This window comes from Geotrypetes seraphini, chromosome 6, assembly GCF_902459505.1.
Source record: "Geotrypetes seraphini chromosome 6, aGeoSer1.1, whole genome shotgun sequence".
Lineage (NCBI taxonomy): Eukaryota > Metazoa > Chordata > Amphibia > Gymnophiona > Dermophiidae > Geotrypetes > Geotrypetes seraphini.
Genome location: NC_047089.1, coordinates 112,351,377 through 112,375,515, shown reverse-complemented (window position 1 = coordinate 112,375,515; position 24,139 = coordinate 112,351,377). Strand labels below are relative to the sequence as shown.

The 24,139-nt window shown below is 45.1% G+C and overlaps 1 protein-coding gene across 1 annotated transcript in view; it reads right to left on the bottom strand.

Annotated features, from left to right (window-relative positions):
- HERC2 (HECT and RLD domain containing E3 ubiquitin protein ligase 2) overlaps positions 1–24,139 on the bottom strand; it is a 3,346,202-nt gene that overhangs the window by 2,245,232 nt on the left and 1,076,831 nt on the right. Inside the window, 1 exon segment of the mRNA XM_033948978.1 lies at positions 17,271–17,444. Coding sequence (XP_033804869.1) covers positions 17,271–17,444 — 174 coding nt within the window.

Genomic DNA, 24,139 nt, shown 5'->3' with positions numbered 1-24,139 from the left:
AAAAAACAAAAAATGGTCTTCGGGACATTTGGAGCATTGAGATCAAACATCAAATTACTGCGTCTCAATGGCCATGAATTTGGTCTTGGAGGATGAGATGTACAGTGTCTGCATCTATGAGACAAACATGTTTTTTTCTGTTACATAGAGCATTCTGGACCCCGGTGCGTTTGCAAAAATTAGATAGCTCTAATACATATTGGCACTGTCATCTTGAAGCTGGAACATTGGATCATTTATTGTTTTTTTGCCCTCTAATATATCATTTTTGGAAATCTATTTGGAGTCAAATTAGTAATTTACTTGAGAATCCGGTGGCACTTTCATATGATACAATATTATTTGGAACTTCAATGAGGAAAAAGAGTCAAATATCTCATAAAAACAATAAGCTTTTACTCATAATGACAGGAGTTGCTTTTCAGCAAATTATGAGAAACTGGAAAAATTATGATAGATTAAGTTATAGTTCTTGGTGGAATTCATTGTGCCATAATTTTTAAAATTGAGAAAATATTAGCTATCCAACGGGGAAGCTATAAAAAATTCATGGAGGTCTGGGAGCCATTAACGAATTATTGTAAGGAATGATTATAATTAATTAATAATTTAGTTCTCTCCTTTTGTCTATTGAAGTATAAGGGGGATTAGGGAGGGATGAATTTATATTTTATAAAATTATATGATTATATTGGAAGAAGGGTGGGAGGGAGAAGTTATAGTGCGATTTCATTGAATGTATGATTAATAAGTAACATTACAGTGTATATGATTGTATAATGAATTACTTGTTAAAAGTTTAAAAATGAATAAAGAAATATATATAAAAAAACAATTTCCTAACATTACTCTTGAATCTACCACCCCTCAACCTCAAATTATGATCTCTGGTTTTACCATTTTCCTTTCTTTGGAATAGATTTTGTTCTACGTTCTCCCCAGGGCCTTTCAGCCGGGCGCTCCGCCCATCTAATTTAGATGACCGCCCGGCTGTAATCTCGATCGCAATCCTGCTGCTGCTGCCGCCTTCTGCTCAAAATTTAAAAAAAAACCTTCTCACCGGCTTGGAGATTTACCGGGCTGACTCAGCACAGCCTGAATCACAGGAGCCTGACTTTTTTTTTTTTTTTAGTTTTTAACGCCAGCAAACACCTTGAACCCATGCTCCGGGGCTCTAACATGTGCATGCCGACTTCCCTTCTCTTCCCTCCGAAACCAGAAGTCACGTCCCAGAGGGGAAGAGAAGGGAAGTCGGCATGCACACGCCCTGGAGCATGGGTTCGCTATAGGAAACAGGTCAGCTTACAACTTACTCTTGCTTGCTTTGGGCTTTCCTCGCTGCCGGGTCCTGCCTACTTTCTGTTTCCGTGAAGGCAGGATCCGGCAACGAGGAAGATCAGCTCAGGAGGCAAGATTTAGCCCGAGATCAGATGAACACTAAAGGGCATTTGAAGGCATCTGAGCAGATTGAGAACATGTCCTGTTTTTCCATGCCTAAAAATACCACCTTGTCTAATGTAATCTCTGATCAGATCCTTAAGAGTGATACGCTGGACAGTCTCCTCCAGTAAACAGAGCTTTAAAGCCTGCAGCCATACAGAACCAGATGGTCAAAGGGCTCCGAAGTGTAGTATTGCCAAGGGATCTGTCTCACAAGTTTCTGCTGCTGGCAGATGTAAACACAGCACAAGAAATAGAGACTTGTGGCATTCTGTGTGAAAAGCTGATGCATAATGAATTTACTATTACCCATGTAATAGTGCCAAAGCAGTCTGCTGGACCAGACTACAGTACAGTGATATAGAGAATGTGGAAGAATTATTCAGAGTTCAAGATCAACATGATCTCCTCAAAGAAGAAAGACGGAGAGAAAGAGAGAGGCCTGGACCAAAGGGGAAAGACAGGAGGCAGATACTGGAGAGGGAGGAAAGAAGGAAAGGAGATAGAGATGTCAGACCATGGGGTGGAGTGGGAAGGAAGGAAAGGAAAAGAGAGAGATGCCAGAGCATAGGGGAGGGGTGGAGACAAAAAATGGAGAGGGGGTGAAGCTTAAATAAATCATGTACATAGGAGAGAAAGGGCACAGGATATAGATTTTATTGAAGGGACATAGAAAGAGGGAAGATTCCATATGGAACAGAGAGAGGGCAGGCACTGGATGGAAAAGGCAGAAAGGGTGGACATTGGATGCAAGGGGCAGAGATAGGGTGGACAGTAGTTGGAAGGGGTAGAGAGAGGGTAGAGGCTAGGTGGAAGGGGCAAAGAGAGAGGACAGATGTTGCATGGAAGGGAGCGAGGACAAATGCTGAATAGAAAGAAGAGAGTGAAAAGAAAATGACTAAAGCAGAAACGACAAAAGGTAGGAAAAAAATATTTTTGTTGCTTTTCCTAGAATCAAGTAGTATTGTAACTGTATTGATTAAAATTTATCAATAGGAAATGGAAATAAGGCAATTTGGGGGGGGGGGGGGACTAAACCCCTTTCCTCAGGTCAGGACAGGATACCATAACAGCTGTATACTGTACTGCCTTGAAGAAAGATTTGGCCTCTGAAAGCTAATTGAAAAATGGATTAGTCCAAAAAAATGGTATTTTCATATTTCTCATTATTTTATTTCTATTTGTTAATTTGTAAAGTGGTGACTGTTATGTAGAAGTTTTTTCCAAATTTACATCTATTGTCTTTATATTTTGCACAGTATTAGGGGACATGTGTCACTGTTTCTGTGGTGTTGCACTGTATGCAGAGTCTGGTTTCTTGGTTCAGTTTAACTTTTGTCTACATATTTCTATTTTTAGTTTGTGATTATTCCATATTGGGCGAGGGTGTATCTATGTTCTGTGTGTATGAAAAAGGACATGGCTTTCTGTTAGCTTCGACTACAGGATCAATTGACTGTGTAGGATCTGGTTTGTTTAGTTTAACAATGCGTGTGTTGGTGTTCTAGTGCTCACTGCAGTGTTTAAGATGCTGCCTTTTCCTAGATGCACCCTTATTGTGTGACTCATAGATTATTACTAAAAATATATTTTTTTATATAGAGGAGGGGGTTGTTAAAAAATGATTAGCACTGGCTGTCATATATACTAGGTACATCACTGGATTTAATGACCCTATTCTAACTTTACTGTTGACGTAGGTGTTGTCCCCCCCAACACACAGACACACACATTATAAAGAATTAAATTAAAGTTGTATTATCATCTAGCAGCTTTCAAATGACATTATAAGCAAATAAAAATAAAATATTTTTAATACATTGCTAATTATTACCTGCATCTTTACCTATACTGTTTTTCCCTAGCTCTTACTTTGCACTATAGCAAAATAAAAAAGAAGCAGATAAAGATCAATCACACAGGTGTCCTTCAAGGCTCAGTAACACCTCTCCATAAATTATGTGTAAGAGGTCTGGAAGTGGGGATAGCATATATTTCATATCCTGAACCTAGTGATCAAAACATTATTAGAGGTGTTGTACAGCCATTTCTTGTATGACTGGATGAGCTATATTTATCTTTTCTTTTTAGTTGTTTAAATTCATGCAGAAATAAATGGTTAGATTGAACCTAATGACTTCATTAATACATTTCCTTTTTTAAAACCTCTATAACATTTGAAAGAGGGTGAATATCTAATTATTCACTTCTAGAATTGGATACTTCTTAAATTTAGTAAAAATATTCTGGCACAAGTGTCAAACCTTAAAAAAGGAAGTCATATTGAGCATTGGAAAATAATAATAATTAACTAATAAAAATAGTATACATTTAATTTTCCCCACTACCAAATTTCCCTGCCCCACCCGGCTACTTTTTCATGCCACTCGGCTGGAAAAAATTTCTGGGGAGAACACTGATGTTAATACCTTTAAAGTATTTGAATGTCTGAATCATATCTCCCCTGTCCCTCCTCTCCTCTAGGGTATACATAGTCAGGGCTTCCAGTCTCTCCTCATATGTCTTCTGGTGCAAACCTCCTACCATTTTTGCCACCTTCCTCTGGACCGCTTAAAGTCTTTTTATGTCCTTTGCCAGATACAGTCTTCAAAACTGAACACAATACTCCAAGTGGGGCCTCAACATCAACACCTTCTTTCTTCTACTGGTCAAACACTTTTCTAAAATTAGACCACTTAACATGGAATGATCCAGGTGCCTGACTGTGTCAGCTTTGCTGCAGCTTGACTGAATGGGAAGGACTTTCTACCTCATTCCTTGCTGGAAATAGTTCACAATTGGAAATCTTTGGGCAGCCTGCCGGAAAAACACTGTGTGAGGACGCCACCCCCACAGATCTTCACAGCGCCAACAGAGGGAGATTAAAACACAGCCCTGAAACCCATAGGGATTCACACAGCCTGCGCTCAAGCTACTGATAAATCAGAAGGCAAGTTGATCTCTCAGGGGAATGGACCACGATCCTCCAAGAAGCATAAAGTAGGCTGGTTTGACAGGTACACTTGAGGCTTGCCCCGTGATCTGCAGCATACCCTTGCAGAGTCTGATCCTCTCCCAGGCAGAGTAGCCCCAAAATTGGGGTCCTCTGCACAGACACAGAAGAAAAATACATGAACATAATAAAAACAGAGAAGATCAGAATGCCACTTCTCAGTTCGCTAGCAGAAGAAAAAACTGAAGAAGGCACCATACTCCACTGGTGAAGGAGGAAGAGCTTAAAGATGTGATAGACACCATTCTGGAAATAGTTCGGGAAACATGGATTGATCACATAATATATAGACTCCTGTGTTTATGTAACAGAATTGTCTTTTAAACTGCTTGAGGGACTGGTATTGATTTAATAGTCTGACAGGAGCTAAGGTATTTAGGGATACCAAAAAAGAAGTATGTCAGTTAGTCTGTGGTCATGCCAATCGAGCAAAGTAAATATATCAAAGACTAGATTGGAATTCTCTGTTAGTGAATGGGCAGTGATGTGTCTCAGATCCCTGGTCCTTTCCATGACTGGTATAGAGGAAATCAGGGCTATAAGTAGGGTACAAGAAAAGGTAATTAGAAAATGGTCTGCCTATGGCAATGAGAATAAAGAAAGATGGACTATCTTATTGGATGAACGTTAAAAAGAGAGATTTGCATGTAATGGAGATGAGAGGCATACAAATCTACTCCATGCATATTTATTAGGGCTATCCTAAAAACCTGACAGGCTGGTAGTCCTCCGGTACAGGGTTGGGAACTACTGGTCTAGGATATGTCCACCTGTATGGGTTGGACAAGTGATGTGTTTTATAAGACTCTGGACCAATGAAGAAGTATAACAGATAGCTAAGCATATACTGCTATTTAGCTGAAATATCCGTGAAATATACATATCTGAGGGTCCTGGTTGAAGCAATTACAGTTTTAAAAGGTGAAGTGCAAAGCTATATTGATGTGAGTGTATCACATCTAGCTTTGAAGCTACAGCTTATATTTATTTATTTTTCTATACCGTTCTCCCAGGAGAGCTCAGAATGGTTTACATGAATTTATTCAGGTACTTGAATATTTTTCCCTGTCTGTCCCCGTGGACTCATCATCTATTTAATGTACCTGGGACAATGGGGGGGATCAAATAACTTGCCTAGGGTCACAAGGAGCAGCGTGAGTTTTAACCCACAACCCCAGCATGTTGAGGCTGTAGCTTTAACCACTGCGCCACACTCTCCTCTATATAATAATAATAATAATTTTATTTCTTATATACCGCTGTACCGTGAGGTTCTAAGCGGTTTACAGTAGAAACAGAAGAAATGCAATAAGTAAGATTAATTAAGATGAAGAGAAAGTACTTAGAGTTCCCTGACTATCCCAAAGGCTCACATTCTTGCTAAAGTACTTGAGAAAAATAAATTAGTTAGGTTATAAACATAGAGTAGAATAAGGTAGGAAAACAGTTCATAGGAAAATTAATTTTGAATACATTATACATTATATATTGTTCAAGGCGGAATACAAATTATAGGAATTACCAAAAGAATTGCGTAATAAAGATTATCTAGATAAATTACATAACAGTGATTCGTGTACATTAAATGTATATACTGTGTACAACTTCTGCATACCATTGATCCCACTAACCAAAATGATATCTCAATCATAGATCTCAAATTAGCCAAAATTCATGATTGGCTAAATGCTAATAGGCTTTCTTTAAGCAACTCTAAAACCAGCACTGTGCTTTTCCCATGGAAAGAAGGTTTACAGTTAATTGCTCCGGTTTCCATCGACAATGTTCCTCTTAAAATAACTACTATTATCAAAATACTAGGTGTTCTCATTGATAACAAAATTTCACTTCGGCCTAAAGTCAGTGCGCTGGTCAAAAATTATTTTTACAAGCTTAGGATGATTAGATCTTTGGTTCCCCTCCTTGACGTAAATTCTCTTAATGTGTTAACTCATTCTCTCGTAATATCTAAAATAGATTACTGTAATTCATTATTAAAAGGGATATGCCTAAAATATATAAAACGTCTTCAACTTATACAAAACACAGCTATTAAAATTATTTCGGGTTCAAAAAAATTTGATCACGTCACCCCTTTGCTACAAAAAGCCCACTGGTTGCCTGTTTTACATAGGATTACATATAAAATTGCCCTCTAGACCTTTAAAACTATGCAAACTAATGCCCCGGCATTCATAGATAGACTACTGATCCCCTATGACCCTCCTAGAACTTTAAGATCAACCTCACAGCATTCCCTTAATGTCCCATCCTTAAAGATAATTGGTACTCGTCGTACCCTTATTTTTTTCAGTCACCGCCCCTTCAATTTGGAACTCTCTCCCTCTATACCTTAGAGCCGAACGAAACTTGTGAAATTCTAAAGCAACCTAAAGTGCTTGCTCTTTAAAGATGCTTATAACTGATAGTTGCACACGTATCTACTCCAGCAATTTTTAACTTTTTCCCTTTTCCAATTGTATTTTCCTTTTATGTATTCTTTCTATAAAATTGTAGTTCTTCCCTCCTTTCCCATTGTTCTCAAGTCATAAATATGTTTGTTTGGTTCATGTATGTCTAATAATCAGTTCATGTATGCCTAATAATTTAAAATTATTTGAACCCCTAGCTATTTTTAAATACTTTGTACAACGCTTTGTACTTTTGAAAGCACAGTTACTTACCGTAACAGGTGTTATCCAGGGACAGCAGGCAGATATTCTTAACACATGGGTGACGTCACCGACGGAGCCCTCGGTACGGACCTTTTTAACTAGAAGTTTCTAGTTGGCCGCACCGCGCGTGCGCGAGTGCCTTCCCGCCCGACGGAGGAGTGCGTGGTCCCCAGTTAGGATAAGCCAGCTAAGAAGCCAACCCGGGGAGGTGGGTGGGACGTAAGAATATCTGCCTGCTGTCCCTGGATAACACCTGTTACGGTAAGTAACTGTGCTTTATCCCAGGACAAGCAGGCAGCATATTCTTAACACATGGGTGACCTCCAAGCTAACAAAGAGGGAGGGGGGATGGTTGGCCATCATGAAAATAAATTCTGTAACACCGATTGGCCGAAGTGACCATCCCGTCTGGAAAAGGCATCCAGACAGTAGTGAGTAGTGAACGTGTGAACTGAGGACCAAGTGGCAGCCTTGCAGATTTCCTCGATGGGCGTGGAACGGAGGAAAGCTACAGAAGCAGCCATAGCTCGGACTCTGTGGGCCGTGACAGCATCTTCCAGTGAGAGACCGGCCCGAGCATAGCAGAATGCAATACAGGCAGCAAGCCAATTTGAAAGTGTCCGTTTGGAGACAGGACGACCCAAACGGTTGGGATCGAAAGACAAAAATAGCTGAGGGGATGTACGGTGAGCTCTGGTACGATCCAGGTAGTAAGCAAGGGCACGCTTACAGTCCAGCGTGTGCAACGCCTGTTCTCCAGGGTGCGAGTGAGGCTTCGGGAAGAAGACGGGCAGCACAATGGACTGGTTAAGGTGAAAAGCTGAGACCACCTTGGGAAGGAATTTAGGGTGGGTACGCAGAACAACCTTGTCATGGTGAAAAACAGTGAACGGTGGGTCGGCAACCAGTGCATGCAGTTCGCTAACCCTCCTGGCAGAGGTGATGGCAATTAGGAAAAGCACCTTCCAGGTAAGGAGCCTGAGCGAAGTTGTGGCAAGAGGCTCAAATGGAGGTTTCATGAGTGCTGAGAGAACCACATTCAGGTCCCAGATGACAGGAGGAGGCTTGAGAGGTGGTTTGAAATTGAAGAGCCCTCTCATAAATCTGGAAACCAGAGGATGAGCCGTGAGGGGTTTTCCGAGAATAGGCTCATGAAACGCAGTGATGGCACTGAGGTGGACTCTGATGGAGGTAGTTTTGAGGCCAGCATTGGACAGCGAGAGCAAATATTCCAAAACAGTTTCCACCGCTAAGGAGGTGGGTTTCTGATGATGCCGGAGACACCACGAGGAGAATCTGGTCCACTTCTGATGGTAACATTGGAGGGTGGCTGGTTTCCTGGAGGCGTCCAATATGAGGCGGACCGGTTGAGATAGATTCTCTGGAGAGGTCAGCCCGAGAGAAACCAAGCTGTCAGGTGGAGCGAAGACAGATTGGGATGCAGTAGAGACTGATGCCGCTGCGTAAGTAGAGTAGGAAACACAGGAAGAGGGATGGGTTCCCTGGAGCTGAGTTGGAGCAGGAGGGAGAACCAGTGTTGGCGAGGCCACCGAGGAGCGATGAGAATCATGGTGGCGTTGTCCTTGCGGAGTTTGGACAAGGTCCGCAACATCAGAGGAAGTGGAGGGAATGCATACAGGAACCGATCCCTCCAATCGAGCAGGAATGCATCCGGGGCCAGACGGTGAGGAGAGAAGAGTCTGGAACAGAAGAGGGGCAGTTGATGATTGTGAGGTGCTGCAAAGAGGTCCACCTGCGGAGTGCCCCATCGAGCAAAGATGGAGAGCAGAGTCGGAGGGTCCAACGTCCACTCGTGAGGTTGAAGAATGCGGCTGAGATTGTCGGCCAGGGAGTTCTGTTCGCCCTGGATATAGACCGCCCTGAGAAAGAGATTGCGGTCCGTGGCCCAGGTCCAGATGCGTAGAGCCTCCAGACAAAGGGGGCGAGATCCGGTGCCGCCTTGCTTGTTGATGTAGTACATGGCGACCTGATTGTCTGTTCACAGGAGGAGAACCTGAGGGCAGAGAAGATGTTGGAAAGCCTTGAGGGCGTAGAACATGGCCCTGAGTTCCAGGAAATTGATGTGATGACGACGCTCCTGTGGGGTCCAAAGTCCCTGGGTGCGTAGATCTCCCAGGTGAGCTCCCCACGCATAGGGGGATGCATCCGTGGTGATGATCATAGAGTGAGGGGGTAGATGAAAAAGAAGACCCCTGGAAAGATTTGAGGAGTTCAACCACCATTGGAGAGATTGCTGAAGAGATGATGTCACAGAGATGGGATGAGAAAGAAGATCCGTAGTCTGTGACCATTGGTTGGCGAGAGTCCACTGAGGCGTGCGAAGGTGGAGACGTGCCAGAGGAAGGACATGCACCGTCGAGGCCATGTGACCCAGGAGGACCATCATCTGTCGGGCAGGAATGGAGGGATGCATGAGCACCTGACGACAGAGGTGGAGCAGGGTCTGCTGACGATCGGAGGGGAGAAAAGCCCTCATTAGTGTGGTGTCCAGAACGGCTCCAATGAATTGAAGTCGCTGGGTGGGAAGCAGATGCGACTTGGGGTAGTTGATCTCGAACCCCAGGAGGTGGAGGAGAGAGATGGTGTGATGAGTAGCCTGTAGCACAAGTTGAGACGAAGGTGCTTTCACCAACCAATCGTCCAAGTAGGGGAACACCTGGAGGTTGTGAGACCTGAGGAAGGCCGCTACCACTATGAGGCACTTGATGAAGACCCTGGGTGAGGAAGCGAGGCCGAACGGTAGCACCTTGTACTGATAGTGGTGGTGCAGCACCTGGAACCGCAGGTAGCGGCGAGAATTCTGATTGATGGAGATGTGAGTGTAGGCCTCTTTGAGGTCCAGGGAACATAGCCAGTCGTGTTGAGCAAGAAGAGGGTAGAGCGTGGCAAGGGAGAGCATTCTGAACTTCTCCTTGACCAGGCACTTGTTGAGGTCCCTGAGATCGAGAATGGGACGGAGGTCTTCCGTCTTTTTGGGAACCAGGAAGTAGCGGGAGTAGAATCCCTGACCCCTTTGATCTGGAGGTACTTCTTCGATGGCATTGAGAAGAAGGAGGGATTGAACCTCCCTCAGGAGGAGGGGGGTTTGAGATGAGTGTGAAGCAGACTCTACGGGAAGGTTGTCTGGTGGAAGAGTCTGGAAGTTGAGAGAGTAGCCGTGGCGGATGATGTTGAGGACCCACTGGTCCGATGTGATGACCTCCCAACGGCTGGAGAATATGGTGAGACGACCTCCGATTGGTTGTGGAAGAGGTAGCGAAGGTGGATGACTGGCTATGCCCTGGAGAGAAGAGTCAAAAGGGCTGGGATTGCTTAGCAGGCTGAAGAGGCTTGGAGGGTTGAGTGGCCTGAGAACGAGCCTGTGCATGGTGTTACTGTTGACGGGGCCGCCGAGGTTGTTGAGGAGGCGGATTGAGTGGCCTGGCTGAGAACCTGCGCTGATAAGATGACTGAGGTCGATAAGGTCGGGCAGGCGGAGCCTTCTTTTTTGGTTTGATCAGGGTGTCCCACCTTGTTTCATGGGCGGAGAGTTTCTGGGTGGTGGAATCCAGTGACTCTCCAAAAAGCTCATCCCCGAGACAGGGGGCATTGGCTAGACGGTCCTGGTGGTTGATGTCCAGGTCGGAGACTCTCAGCCAGGCCAAGCGGCGCATGGCAACGGCTATGGCAGAGGCACGGGAGGTGAGCTCGAAGGAGTCGTATATCGAGCGGACCATAAACTTGCGTAGCTGAAGAAGGCCAGAGATGTGCTGTTGGAACAGTGGGACCTTGCGCTCCGGCAGGTACTTCTGAAGGGCAGACAGCTGTTGAACTAAATGTTTCATATAGAACGAAAAATGAAACGAATAGTTGTTCGCCCTGTTGGCCAGCATGGCATTCTGGTAGAGCCTCTTGCCAAACTTGTCCATGGTCTTACCCTCTCTGCCAGGAGGGGTAGATGCATAGACACTGGAGCCCTGAGTCTTTTTCAAGGTGGATTCAACAAGAAGGGACTCATGGGGCAATTGAGATTTGTCGAACCCCGGAATAGGGATGACTCGATAAAGGTTGTCCAGCTTACGTGGAGCCCCCGGTACCGTAAGGGGATTCTCTAAGTTTTTGTAAAAGGTCTCCCGTAGGATGTCATGCACGGGGAGCTTGAGGAACTCCTTAGGAGGCTGTTCGAAATCTAAAGCCTCCAGGAAGGCTTGAGACTTCTTTGAGTCAGATTCTAAAGGAAGGGACAGGGCTGCAGACATTTCCCTCAGAAATTTAGAAAACGAGGACTGCTCCGGTTTGGAGGTGGCATCGGGTGCCGACGGGTCCTCTTCAGATGAGGAGGGATCCTCCTCGGTACCGAGAGGGGTTTCCTCCCATAAGTCAGGGTCCCGGACCTCTGGTGCATGTCGAGACACCGGGGTGGAAGGTGAGGTATGACAGGTCTTGGATAAAGATTTTCCCGAACGCACAGAAACGGTACCAGGAGAGGAAGACCGGCGTCGATCCCGGTCCCGGGAAGAATGACGCACTGCTTGGTGCCGAGGAGGATCCGATGTGGTATGGGAGTGCACCACTGGATGGGCATGAAGCTGCTCAGCCGAAAGAATCGGCATGGAAGTATTGATGGGTACCGCAGGGGTGGATACCGGGGGCTCGGTACGGGGCTCGGGCCGGTCTGGTACCGGAAGGAGCGGTGCCAGGATAGTGGGCAACAGGGTTTTGAGCTGTTGCTGCAATTGTTCCTGGAGTTGAGCCTTTAAGATGGCCGAGATACGGTCATCTAGGGGTGGCATCGGAACCGCTTTCTTTTTCTTCGGTTCCTTAGATGCCGCTCCACGCCCCGGCGATGAGGAGGCCGATGACGAGGCACTCACCGAGATCGGGGCGGAGCGCTTGCGGGACCGGTGTGATGCCGGCAAGGTCGATGTCGCCACCGTAGTTGGAGGTCGCTCAAGGGAAGAGGAAGGCTTCTTAGCCGACTTACCTGGCGCCAGAGACGCCGATGTGGGGTCGGGCGGTGTCGAGGTAGACGGTGCCGATTTTTGAGGTACCGTTGTCGATGTCGAGGAGTCCATCACCGACCCGGTGCCGAAGAGGAGAGTTTGCTGAATTCTTCGGTTTTTAAGGGTTCTCTTTTGAAGAGTGGCACAGCGGGTGCAGGAGTCCGCCCGATGCTCCGGACCCAAACACTGCAAAACACCAATTGTGTGGGTCAGTGAGGGAGATCGGGCGTGCACACCGCTGGCACTTTTTAAAACCGACCTGCGGGGGCATGAAGGGGAAAACGGCCTCCGCAAAATTGAACCCCGAGGCCTGTATAATGGCAACAGGCCCCGCCGGGGCAAAACGAAAAAAAGGGGAAAAAAGCAAAGTTTTTTTTTTTGTTTTTTTTTACAAAGCAAAGAAAAAAGAAACCCGAAGGCAAAGGAAGTAAAAAAATGGAAAAAAGCACGAGCGGGAAGGCAAAAAGTGGTTTCAACGGCCGTTGAAAAAACACACGCGTCTTCTTCGCTCCGCGGAAACGAAGAAACTGGGGACCACGCACTCCTCCGTCGGGCGGGAAGGCACTCGCGCACGCGCGGTGCGGCCAACTAGAAACTTCTAGTTAAAAAGGTCCGTACCGAGGGCTCCGTCGGTGACGTCACCCATGTGTTAAGAATATGCTGCCTGCTTGTCCTGGGATAATAAGCGTTTAATGAAAACTTAAAGAAACTATGAAACTATGCAATAGTTGGATAAGACCCTGGGACATTACCTGCCATTTTTGTCTTGAAAGGGGCATTTGGAACCATTCTGCTGCTACTAGCTGCACCAGAGGGAAGTCTGGTATCGAGAGCAAGAGAGAATCACAATGATATGAGTTGCTATCATTAAAGTAGTGCCAGATCCTGGATTCATAGACGAAAGCACATGGGACAATTGTACGAGGACAAAGCACTAAGACAAATGTGCGCAGGACGTCAGCGCGCCGGATTAAAAAGTAACTTTAAAGCGCTCCGAGGGGGAGTGTGTGTGGGGGAACCTCCCAATTTTACTTAGAAGTGTTGGTACTGCTGTTGGGGGGGGGGGTTGTGGAGGAACCCCCCCAAATACTCAATCAATACCCTATATGGAACAAACAGGGGACTCAAAGACACTGCAAGGCCTCACTAACACATACACATGCTTTACTCACTCATTCACAAATGGAAAAAGGAAAAAGAAGTGGAAAAAAGCCTCAGTTCAGCTTCATATGGCAAAAAGCCCCACTTCTTGTATAGCAAGCAGACACAAGTAACCACTTGTAGATGTGTGAAATATAAACAATGGTGAAAAAAAGGCACTGTAGCAGCCCTCAGAGAACCACCATGTAAATCAGCATGCCAGAAAAATTCAAAAAGTGATCGTGTGGAAAAATTAGCACCTCAGCACAACAGTCACTAAACATTACTTCATGAGCAGAAAAAAGCAAAAAAAAAAACTTAGCTGCCGATGGAATCCAGGCTCTCTCCAAGGCATCCGCAATCAGTGCCAATACACCCAGACATCACAGCCAGTTGGCCTGACGGGGAAATCTCCATTTTGCTTTGCTACATCAGTGGTTTAAATCTTACTGCCTCACAGGCAACAAATCATGACCTTCTGTGCAGAACACACTCCAACTCCACACACGAACCACTTCTGGCGAACAACCCCCTCCCCCCCCCTCATTAGAGAGGAAAGTGTAATTTTCCCCGGTGTTTTAGTGAAAAATTACACTTTCCTCTGTAAGTGTATGTGTGTGTGTGGGGGGTTTCTCCCCACCAGCAACACATAAAATAAAGTGTGGGGGTTACCCCTCGGAGCGCTTTAAAGCTACCTTTTAATCTGGCACGCTGACATCCTGCGCGCATTTGTTTTAGCATCTTTGTCCGCGCGCGCTTTAGTCCCGTCACTCAGATCCTGAGGCCACACTACTTTTTATGTGGGACTACCCTGCGAAATTACCTGAAAGTCAGCCTGCCGCTTGTCTGAAGAACATAAGAATTGCCATACTTGGACAGAAAGAAGGTCCATCAAGCCCACTATCCTGTTTTCAAAAGTGGCCAACCCAGGTCACAAGCACCTGGGAAAGATCCTAAGGATTAAAACAGATTTTATGCTACTTGTCCTAGTAATAAGCAGTGTATTTCCCATAGACATAATATATTTAGATTTCCAAAAAGCCTTTGACAAGGTGCCCCATGAACGCCTACTTCGGAAACTGAAGAACCATGGGGTGGAAGGAGACGTACATAGATGGATCAGAAATTGGTTGGCGGGTAGGAAGCAGAGGATACGAGTGAAGGGCCACTACTCGGACTGGAGGAGGGTCACGAGTGGTGTTCCATAGGGGTTGGTGTTCGGACCACTGCTATTCAATATATTTATAAATGATATAGAATCAGGGACGAAGTGCAAAATAATAAAATTTGCAGACGACACCAAACTATTTAGTGGTGCTCGGACTAAAGAGGATTGCGAAGAATTACAAAGGGACTTGAACAAGCTAGGGGACTGGGTGACGAGATGGCAGATGAAGTTCAATGTAGAGAAATGTAAAATATTGCATGTAGGAACCAAAAACCCGAGGTACAGCTATACAATGGGAGGGATGTTATTGAGTGAGAATACCCAAGAAAGGGACTTGGGGGGTAATAGTGGACAAAACAATGAAGCAGTCGGCACAGTGTGTAGTGGCCGCCAAGAGAGCGAATAGAATGCTAGATTTAATCAAGAAGGGTATTACAACCAGAACGAAAGAAGTTAGCCTGACATTGTATCGGGCGATGGTGCATCCGCATCTGGAGTACTGTGCCCAATATTGGTCACCGTACCTTAAAAAGGATATGGCGATACTCGAGAGGGTTCAGAGGAGAGCGACACATTTGATAAAAGGAATGGAAAACCTTTCATACACTGAGAGACTGGAGAAACTGGGGCTCTTTTCCCTGGAGAAGAGAAGACTTAGAGGGGACATGATTGAGACCTATAAGATCATGAAGGGCATAGAGTGGAGAGGGACAGATTCTTCAAACTTTCGAAAACTACAAAAACAAGAGGGCATTTGGAAAAGTTGAAAGGGGACATATTCAAAAACAATGCTAGGAAGTTTTTCTTCACCCAATGGGTGGTGGACACCTGGAATGCGCTTCCTGAGGGCGTGATAGAACAAAGTACGGTATTAGGGTTCAAGAAGGGATTGGACAATTTTCTGAAGGAAAAGGGGATAGATAGAGGACTACTACACAGGTCTTGGACCTGTCAGGCCGCCGCGTGAGCAGACTGCTGGGCACGATGGACCTCCAGTCTGACCCAGCAGAGGCACTTCTTATATTCTTAAAAATTATTTGTATATTGTTGAGTGAATTAGATTGTTATTTCTACTGATTGACTGGTCTATTTTGTAGTCTAATCTGCACAGAGCTTGTAAAGTAATCGTAAAACACAAGAAAATTTGTAAAGGAATCTTTTCACTTTCAATCTAGTAGATCATAACCTTCTATGAGAACTAAAATAGTTATGAATAAATCTTCTGTTACAGGTGGTTTGAAGCTTTTCATTCTCAGTGAAAGAAAGATGATTTTTAATACGATCACTGAAGAATAGAATATAATCTTTGCAGTGTCATTTATCCTTAGCTCCTTAACTGGCTTCTTTTGTGCATGCAGTTTTCATAAAATTTGGTACATACACATGAAATCATCAATAAATAAATTGTTGCCTACTCGACTACATTACAAAAATTCTCAAACAGATTAAACTCTGGATGCTATCATTCAGGCTGAAACTAAACCCTGATAAAACTAATTTTTTCCTAGCCACCCCCAAAGACAAAATCAAGGACACCATAATTCAACTGAAAGGAATGACTTTCCCCCTCGAACATACCTTAAAAATTCTGGTAGTCACTCTGGACAAAAATTTATCCTAGAAAATCACACCGACCTCATTGTCAGGAAAAGCTTATCGGTACTTTGGAAACTCCGCACCATAAAAAAAATACTTCAATGACACCGCTTTCCGCCTACTAGTACAATCTTCCATTCTCAGTATTCTAGACTACTGCAATATCATCTACCTGAGCTCCACGAAGAAAACCATCAGGAGACTAAAAATGATCCAAAATACCGCCGTCTGTCTCATCTTTGGCCTAAAGAAATGGGAACATATCACCCCGTTCTACCACCAACTTCACTGGCTGCCATTCGAATCCAGAGTGCTTTTCAAGTTTGCATGCTTCTGCTACAAATCAGTATTTGGTTCATCGCCAAGATACATCAATCCTCACTTTAACCTTAATTGCACCAATAAGAAATCCCACAGAATTCAGCTGTTCGCCTTCCCTTCGCTAAAATTCTGTCATCTCAAAAGATTCCTAGACAAAACCTTCGCCTTCCAAGCAGCTAAGCTGAACCCATGGCTAGCCCAAATGATACTCGAGGCCCCCTCATACCTCGGCTTCAGAAAATTACTCAAAACTTACCTATTCAGCGAACAAGACCCTTAACCTTCCCCCCCTCCTGCAATAACACCTCGCCCCTCGCACTGTTCTTCGCCTCCTTCATGAAATCTTCTCTCTTCCCTACCTTCTATCCTCTTCCTTCCTCATCTTTCAATTTCTGATAAAATGTTGTAAATCTGCATGTCAATGCGGATCCTAATTTAATTGATGTGAACCGCCTAGAACTCGCTGGGTATGGCGGTATACAAGAATAAAATTATTATTATTATTATTATATGTAAATACTGACATTTACACAAATAAATTTTCAAGCAATACTGCTCTTTTTTGGTTTGTGACATAGCTACTCCAGCAAATACCATAAAATAGAGATGCACTCCTACATGTAATATGTATTTTACAAAATGTTCTGCATAATGTGGGAAATGTGAACATCTCAACCTGGAAGTCCTATTTCTCATACAGAAAAAAAGGGATTTTATATTTTAACTTGCAATTTGGCATAAAGGTTCTAGTGAACTCTGCACAACTATAACAATTTTTAAAGCCAGTCTTATTTGCATTGAAGTCTCTTGGTTTCTGAATATTTTTCATATAAACCATTTGATTTGTGCCATCAGTTTTCATAAGCAGCTTTCTTTTAATTAAGTCAAAATAAAGATTATTATATTTTCCTCACCTGCTTCAGCAAACATTTTCTCATCTTTTCTACATCCACTGGTTCCTCTTTCAATGCAAATTCAACAATGCTGTTAAGGATGGCAGACTGAGGATACAAGCCTTGGACATTATGCTTTAGCCATTTGTATTTTTGAACACCTGCAACTGTATTGATAAAAGGTTGCCATTTATCCTGTCAAAAAAAAATGTTACCATTACCGTATGTATAACTCATATACATTTATTAAGCAAAATCAAATAGTGATTCAAATTATTTTTGCAATTCATGCCTGACATCATATTTTTGTTATTTTATATTTGATATATGCTCTTCACAAAAAAATAATACTTATATTTTCATCAACTGAATTAACCAAGCAGTGACATATATAGAGAAAACTGTTAAGATGTGTAAAATTTTATTAGACATAAAAATAGTTACTGTATTTCATTCATATAACACTTTCACCTATACTAAAAGAATAAAAATGACAGATCAAGACATTTGATTCCTACAGGGTAGTTAAAAAATATGCAATTTTGGTTGAAATTAAACCATACTATACTTCTGGCATAATTCTGTGTGATAGTGCAATGTGGAATTTGCACAGAATTCCCCAACCACCCATAATCACCTGTTTTCTGCAAAGAATTTGGTTGCTGAACAAATCACTAACAAAAAAGGGCATAGCTTATGTCTGTAGTACAAGGCAAAAAAGCACAGTTACTTACCGTAACAGGTGTTATCCAGGGACAGCAGGCAGATATTCTTGACTGATGGGTGACGGCACTGACGGAGCCCCGGTACGGACAATTTTAGAGTGATTGCACTCTAAGAACTTGGAAAGTTCTGGCAGGCCGCACCGCGCACGCGCGAGTGCCTTCCCGCCCGACAGAGGCGCGCGGTCCCCAGTTAGGATAAGCCAGCTAAGAAGCCAACCCGGGGAGGTGGGAGGGACGCAAGAATATCTGCCTGCTGTCCCTGGATAACACCTGTTATGGTAAGTAACTGTGCTTTATCCCAGGACAAGCAGGCAGCATATTCTTGACTGATGGGTGATCTCCAAGCTAACAAAAAGAGGGATGGAGGGAAGGTTGGCCATTAGGAAAACAAATTTTGCAAAACAGATTGGCCGAAGTGTCCATCCCGTCTGGAGAATGAGAGGCAATAATGAGACAATAATGAGACAATAATCCAGACAATAATGAGATGTAAAAGTATGAACAGAGGACCAAGTAGCAGCCTTGCAGATTTCCTCAATAGGAGTGGAACGGAGGAAAGCTACAGAAGCTGCCATCGCTCGGACTCTATGGGCCGTGACAGAACCTTCCAGTGTCAGTCCGGTCTGAGCATAACAGAATGAAATGCACGCTGCCAGCCAATTAGACAACGTACGTTTAGAAACAGGACGTCCCAAATTATTCGGATCAAAGGACAGAAAGAGTTGGGGAACTGATCTGTGGGGTTTCGTACGCTCTAGATAGTAAGCTAGAGCCCTCTTACAATCCAAAGTATGCAGAGCCTGTTCCCCAAAATGAGAGTGAGGTTTCGGAAAGAAGACAGGCAGAATAATGGATTGGTTGAGATGGAATTCAGAGACAACCTTAGGGAGAAACTTTGGATGTGTACGCAGAACAACTTTGTCATGATGAAAGACCGTAAAAGGTGGATCTGCAACTAGTGCATGTAGCTCACTGACCCTCCTGGCAGAGGTAAGAGCAATAAGGAAAAGTACCTTCCAAGTGAGAAACTTGAAAGGAGTGGTAGCCAAAGGTTCAAATGGAGGCTTCATTAAGGCGGAAAGAACCACATTGAGATCCCAGATAACCGGAGGGGCTTTAAGAGGTGGTTTCACATTGAAAAGACCCCGCATGAACCTGGACACCAGGGGATGAGCTGAGAGAAGTTTTCCATGAACCGGCTCATGAAAAGCAGCAATGGCACTGAGGTGGACTCTAATGGAAGAAGACTTAAGGCCAGAGTCAGACAAAGAAAGCAAATAATCCAACAATATCTCCACTGCCAGGGAAGTGGGATCAAGATGATGAAGAAGACACCAGGAAGAAAATTGTGTCCACTTCTGATGGTAACATTGCAGAGTGGCTGGTTTCCTGGAGGCCTCTAGAATGGAACGAACGGGCTGAGACAAAAGAGTATCATGAGAAGTCAGCCCGAGAGATACCAAGCTGTCAAGTGCAGAGACTGGAGGTTGGGATGTAGAAGGGTCTCCTGATGCTGTGTAAGCAGAGAAGGAAACAGTGGAAGAAGAAAAGGTTCCCTGGAACTGAGTTGAAGTAGAAGGGAGAACCAATGTTGCCTGGGCCACCTCGGAGCAATCAGAATCATGGTGGCTCGTTCCCTCTTGAGCTTGAACAAGGTTCTCAACATGAGAGGCAGAGGAGGGAAAGCGTACAGGAACAGATTGGACCAGTCGAGGAGAAATGCATCCGCTGCCAGACGGTGAGGAGAGTAGAGTCTGGAGCAGAATAGGGGCAGCTGGTGATTGTGAGGAGCTGCAAAGAGGTCTATCTGAGGAGTGCCCCATTGAGCGAAGATGGACTGTAGAGTGAAAGGATCGAGTGTCCACTCGTGAGGCTGGAGAATTCTGCTGAGCTTGTCCGCTAAGGAATTCTTTTCTCCCTGAATGTAGATAGCTTTCAGGAATAGATGGTGATTTATGGCCCAAGTCCAGATCTTCTGGGCTTCCTGGCACAAGAGGCGAGAACCCGTCCCACCCTGCTTGTTGATATAGTACATCGCAACTTGATTGTCTGTGCACAGCAGGAGAACTTGAGGAAAGAGAAGATGTTGGAAGGCCTTGAGGGCATAAAACATCGCTCTGAGTTCCAGGAAATTGATGTGATGCTTCTTTTCCTGGGCTGTCCAAAGGCCTTGAGTTTGGAACGCGTTCAAATGAGCTCCCCAGGCATAAGGGGAGGCGTCGGTGGTGATGACTAGTTGATGAGGAGGTAGATGGAGCAGAAGACCTCTGGAGAGATTTGAGGATATCAACCACCATTGTAGAGACTGACGAAGAGATGATGTGACAGATATGTGACGTGAGCAAGGATCCATCGCTTGGGACCACTGGGTAGCTAGGGTCCATTGAGGAGTGCGCAGGTAAAGACGTGCGAAGGGTGTGACATGAACTGTGGAGGCCATGTGACCCAAGAGTATCATCATTTGCTTGGCAGAGATGGAAAGTTGTAGAAGCACCTGCTGACACAGATATTGAAGCGTTTGAAGACGGTTGGATGGCAGGAACGCTCTCATGAGGACTGTGTCCAAGACAGCTCCGATGAATTGAAGTCTCTGAGTGGGGATGAGATGAGATTTGGGTAGATTGATCTCGAACCCCAGAAGTTGAAGAAACATGATGGTTTGGTTGGTGGCCAGGAGAACAGTCTGAGATGAATTGGCCTTGATTAACCAGTCGTCCAGGTAAGGAAAGACCTGAAGGTGGTGAGATCGTAGAAAGGCAGCCACCACAATGAGACATTTGGTGAAAACTCTTGGAGAGGAGGCAAGACCGAAGGGAAGCACCTTGTATTGGTAATGACAACGATTGATCATGAAGCGTAGGTACTGTCTGGAGGCCAGATTGACCAGTATACGAGTGTATGCTTCTTTGAGATCGAGGGAACATAGCCAGTCGCCTTGATTGAGAAGAGGGTAAAGAGTGGCCAGAGAAAGCATTTTGAATTTCTCTTTTACCAAGCATTTGTTGAGAACGCGAAGATCTAGAATAGGTCTTAGATCTCCTGTCTTTTTGGGGACTAGAAAATAACGGGAGTAGAATCCCTGCCCTCTCTGATCTAGAGGAACTTCCTCTATAGTGTTCAGAAGGAGGAGGGATTGAACCTCTTGAAGAAGGAGGGAAGACCGAGGAGTGTTGAAAGCAGACTCTCTTGGCAGACCTTGGGTAGGAGATGTCTGAAAGTTGAGAGAGTAGCCGTGGCGGATAATGTTGAGGACCCACTGGTCCGAGGTGATGATTTCCCAACGGCTTATGAAATGTATAAGGCGTCCTCCTATGGGCTGTGGAAGATGAATAGAAGGAGGAAGATTGGCTATGTCCAGGAGAACCAAGTCAAAAGGGTTGAGTAGGTTTTTGTGAAGGGGGAGGTTTCACCTGCTGCTGTTGCTGAGCCTGTCTCTGACGTCTAGGCTGTTGTGAAGTCTGTGGCAGAGGACGGGCCACAAATCTTCGTTGGTAGGCCGAGTGCTGACGAAAACGCCTGGTAGGTGGAGTTGCTTTCTTAGTTTTAAGAAGAGTGTCCCACCGAGTTTCATGAGCCGAGAGCTTTTGAGTAGTGGAATCCATGGAATCTCCAAACAGCTCATCCCCCAAACAAGGTGCGTTGGCTAGCCGGTCCTGATGATTGACATCGAGTTCGGAAACTCGAAGCCAGGCCAGCCGTCGCATGGCTACAGACATAGCTGTGGCTCTGGAGGTCAGTTCAAAAGTGTCATAAATTGATCTGACCATGAATTTGCGAAGCTGCAAAAGGGAGGAACAAGTTTGGTGAAAAACAGATTTCTTCCGGTCGGGGAGATATTTCTCGAAAACAGTCAGATTTTGTATAAGCTGCTTTAGATAGAATGAGAAATGGAATGCGTAATTTCCTGACCGGTTGGCCAACATCGCATTCTGGTACAGCCTTTTTCCAAATTTGTCCATGGATTTACCCTCTCTGCCAGGAGGGACTGAAGCATACACACTAGCCCCCTTAGACTTTTTGAGTGTGGATTCAACTAAAAGGGACTCATGAGGTAGTTGGGGCTTGTCAAACCCAGGAATGGGAATGACTTTATATAAAGAGTCCAACTTGCGGGGAGCTCCAGGTACAGTTAAAGGAGATTCTAAATTTTTATAAAAGGTCTCTCTCAAGATGTCATGGAGAGGTAACTTAAGATATTCCTTTGGAGGCTGGTCAAAATCCAGTGCATCTAGAAAAGCTTTGGATTTCTTTGACTCAGCCTCCAAGGGGATGGAGAGAGAATCACACATTTCCTTCAAAAAGGAAGAAAAAGAGGACACATCTGGTCTAGAGGAAGGTCCCAAAGCAGAAGGGTCCTCGTCACCAGAGGAGCATTCCCCTTCAGAAAGAAGAGGATCCTCTGAATCACCCCACAAATCAGGATCTCGAACTTGAAAACTCCGGTCCCGAGATTCTGGTGTGGAGGGTTCTAGGTGACGAGATTTGCGAAGCGATTTCCCTGACCTGATCGACTCGGTACCGGGAGATGTCACTGGATGCACCGGAGCCGAAGTCTGTACAGCCTGTTGGTGAGCTCTCGGCTCCGGTGCAAGAACCGGCATGGAGACCGAGTAAGCAGATTGAACCGGTACCGACAAAGTGGAAGCGGATAAAATAGGGCGTTCCACTGTCGGTACCGGTGGCTCAGACCGGACCGGGACCGGAAGGCTCGGTGTCAAGAGTGAAGGAAGAAGGTGTTGCAACTGTTCTTTAAGCTGCACTTGCAGAACAGCAGCTATACGCACTTCGAGTGAGGGCACCGGTACTGCCTTTTTCTTCTGCGGTACCTGTGGTGCTGCTCTACGCCCCGAGGATGAGGAACCCGATGTCGAGGGGCTCACCTCTATTGGGGCGGAGTGCTTCCGTGGGCGCCTCGAGGTCGGCAGGATTGGGCTCGCTGCCACCGAGACCGGAGGACGCTCCAACGGGGAAGGCTTCTTAGCCGGCTTACCTGAAGGAGTCGACGCCGACGAGGTATCGCGTGGCATCGATGAGGTGGGTGCCGACTGCGCCGGAGCCGATGTCGGTGCCGGTGTCGTAGAGTCAGACATTTCGGCACCAAAAAGCAATCTCTGCTGGATTTGACGATTTTTCAGAGTTTGCTTTTTTAAAGTTGCACAGCGGGTGCAGGTAGACGCTCGATGGTCGGGACCAAGACACTGTAGACACCAATTATGTGGGTCAGTGAGTGAAATTGGTCGTGCACACCGCTGGCACTTCTTGAACCCGGGTTGAGGGGGCATGAATGTAAAAACGGCTTCAGCCAAATCGAAGGCCGAGGCCTCGATGGTGGCAAAAGGCCCCGCCGGGGCGAAATCGAAAAAAGAAGAAAAAAACAAATGTTTTTGGTTTTTTTTAAAGAAAAGAAAATAAAGGAAAAAAAGGAAGGAAACAATATTTCCTTCACGAGTTTACGCGAGCGGGAAGAATCAAAAAGATTTTCTCACAACGGCCGTTGAGAGAAACGCGTCTTCTTAGCTCCGCGGAAACTAAGAAACTGGGGACCGCGCGCCTCTGACGGGCGGGAAGGCACTCGCGCGTGCGCGGTACGGCCTGCCAGAACTTTCCAAGTTCTTAGAGTGCAATCACTATAAAATTGTCCGTACCGGGGCTCCATCGGTGCCGTCACCCATCAGTCAAGAATATGCTGCCTGCTTGTCCTGGGATAATATAATAATTCAAATAAGCCTTTCTCACAACTTCAATACAAGCTATAGAGGTCATATAAAATATTAAAGACAACAGTAAATATATTCTAGTATATGCTCAGAGACCTGGAGACCAAGGGAGCTTGTACTGAAGTTGTGAGAAGGTCTTATTATTTGAATTATTAAATGGCTTCAGAATTTGGTTGCAGAACTCCCTTCTCTCCCTTTTCTCCATCCACGGCCAGCAAGAATTGCTGTTGGCGACATCTTCAGGCAAGTTGCACCAGCTCTGCAGGCTTCTCTCTACTATGTTCCCTCCCTTGATGATGTCACTTCCTTTTTCTTCACAGGTGTGACTTCGGTAGAGGGATGTCTGCAGAGTGGGTCAGGTTGCTTACATGAATCATCACTGAGGTATACAGAGGGAACCTTAGAAAGATGGGCACATGCCAAACCAAGCCTCTTTCACAGATGAAAG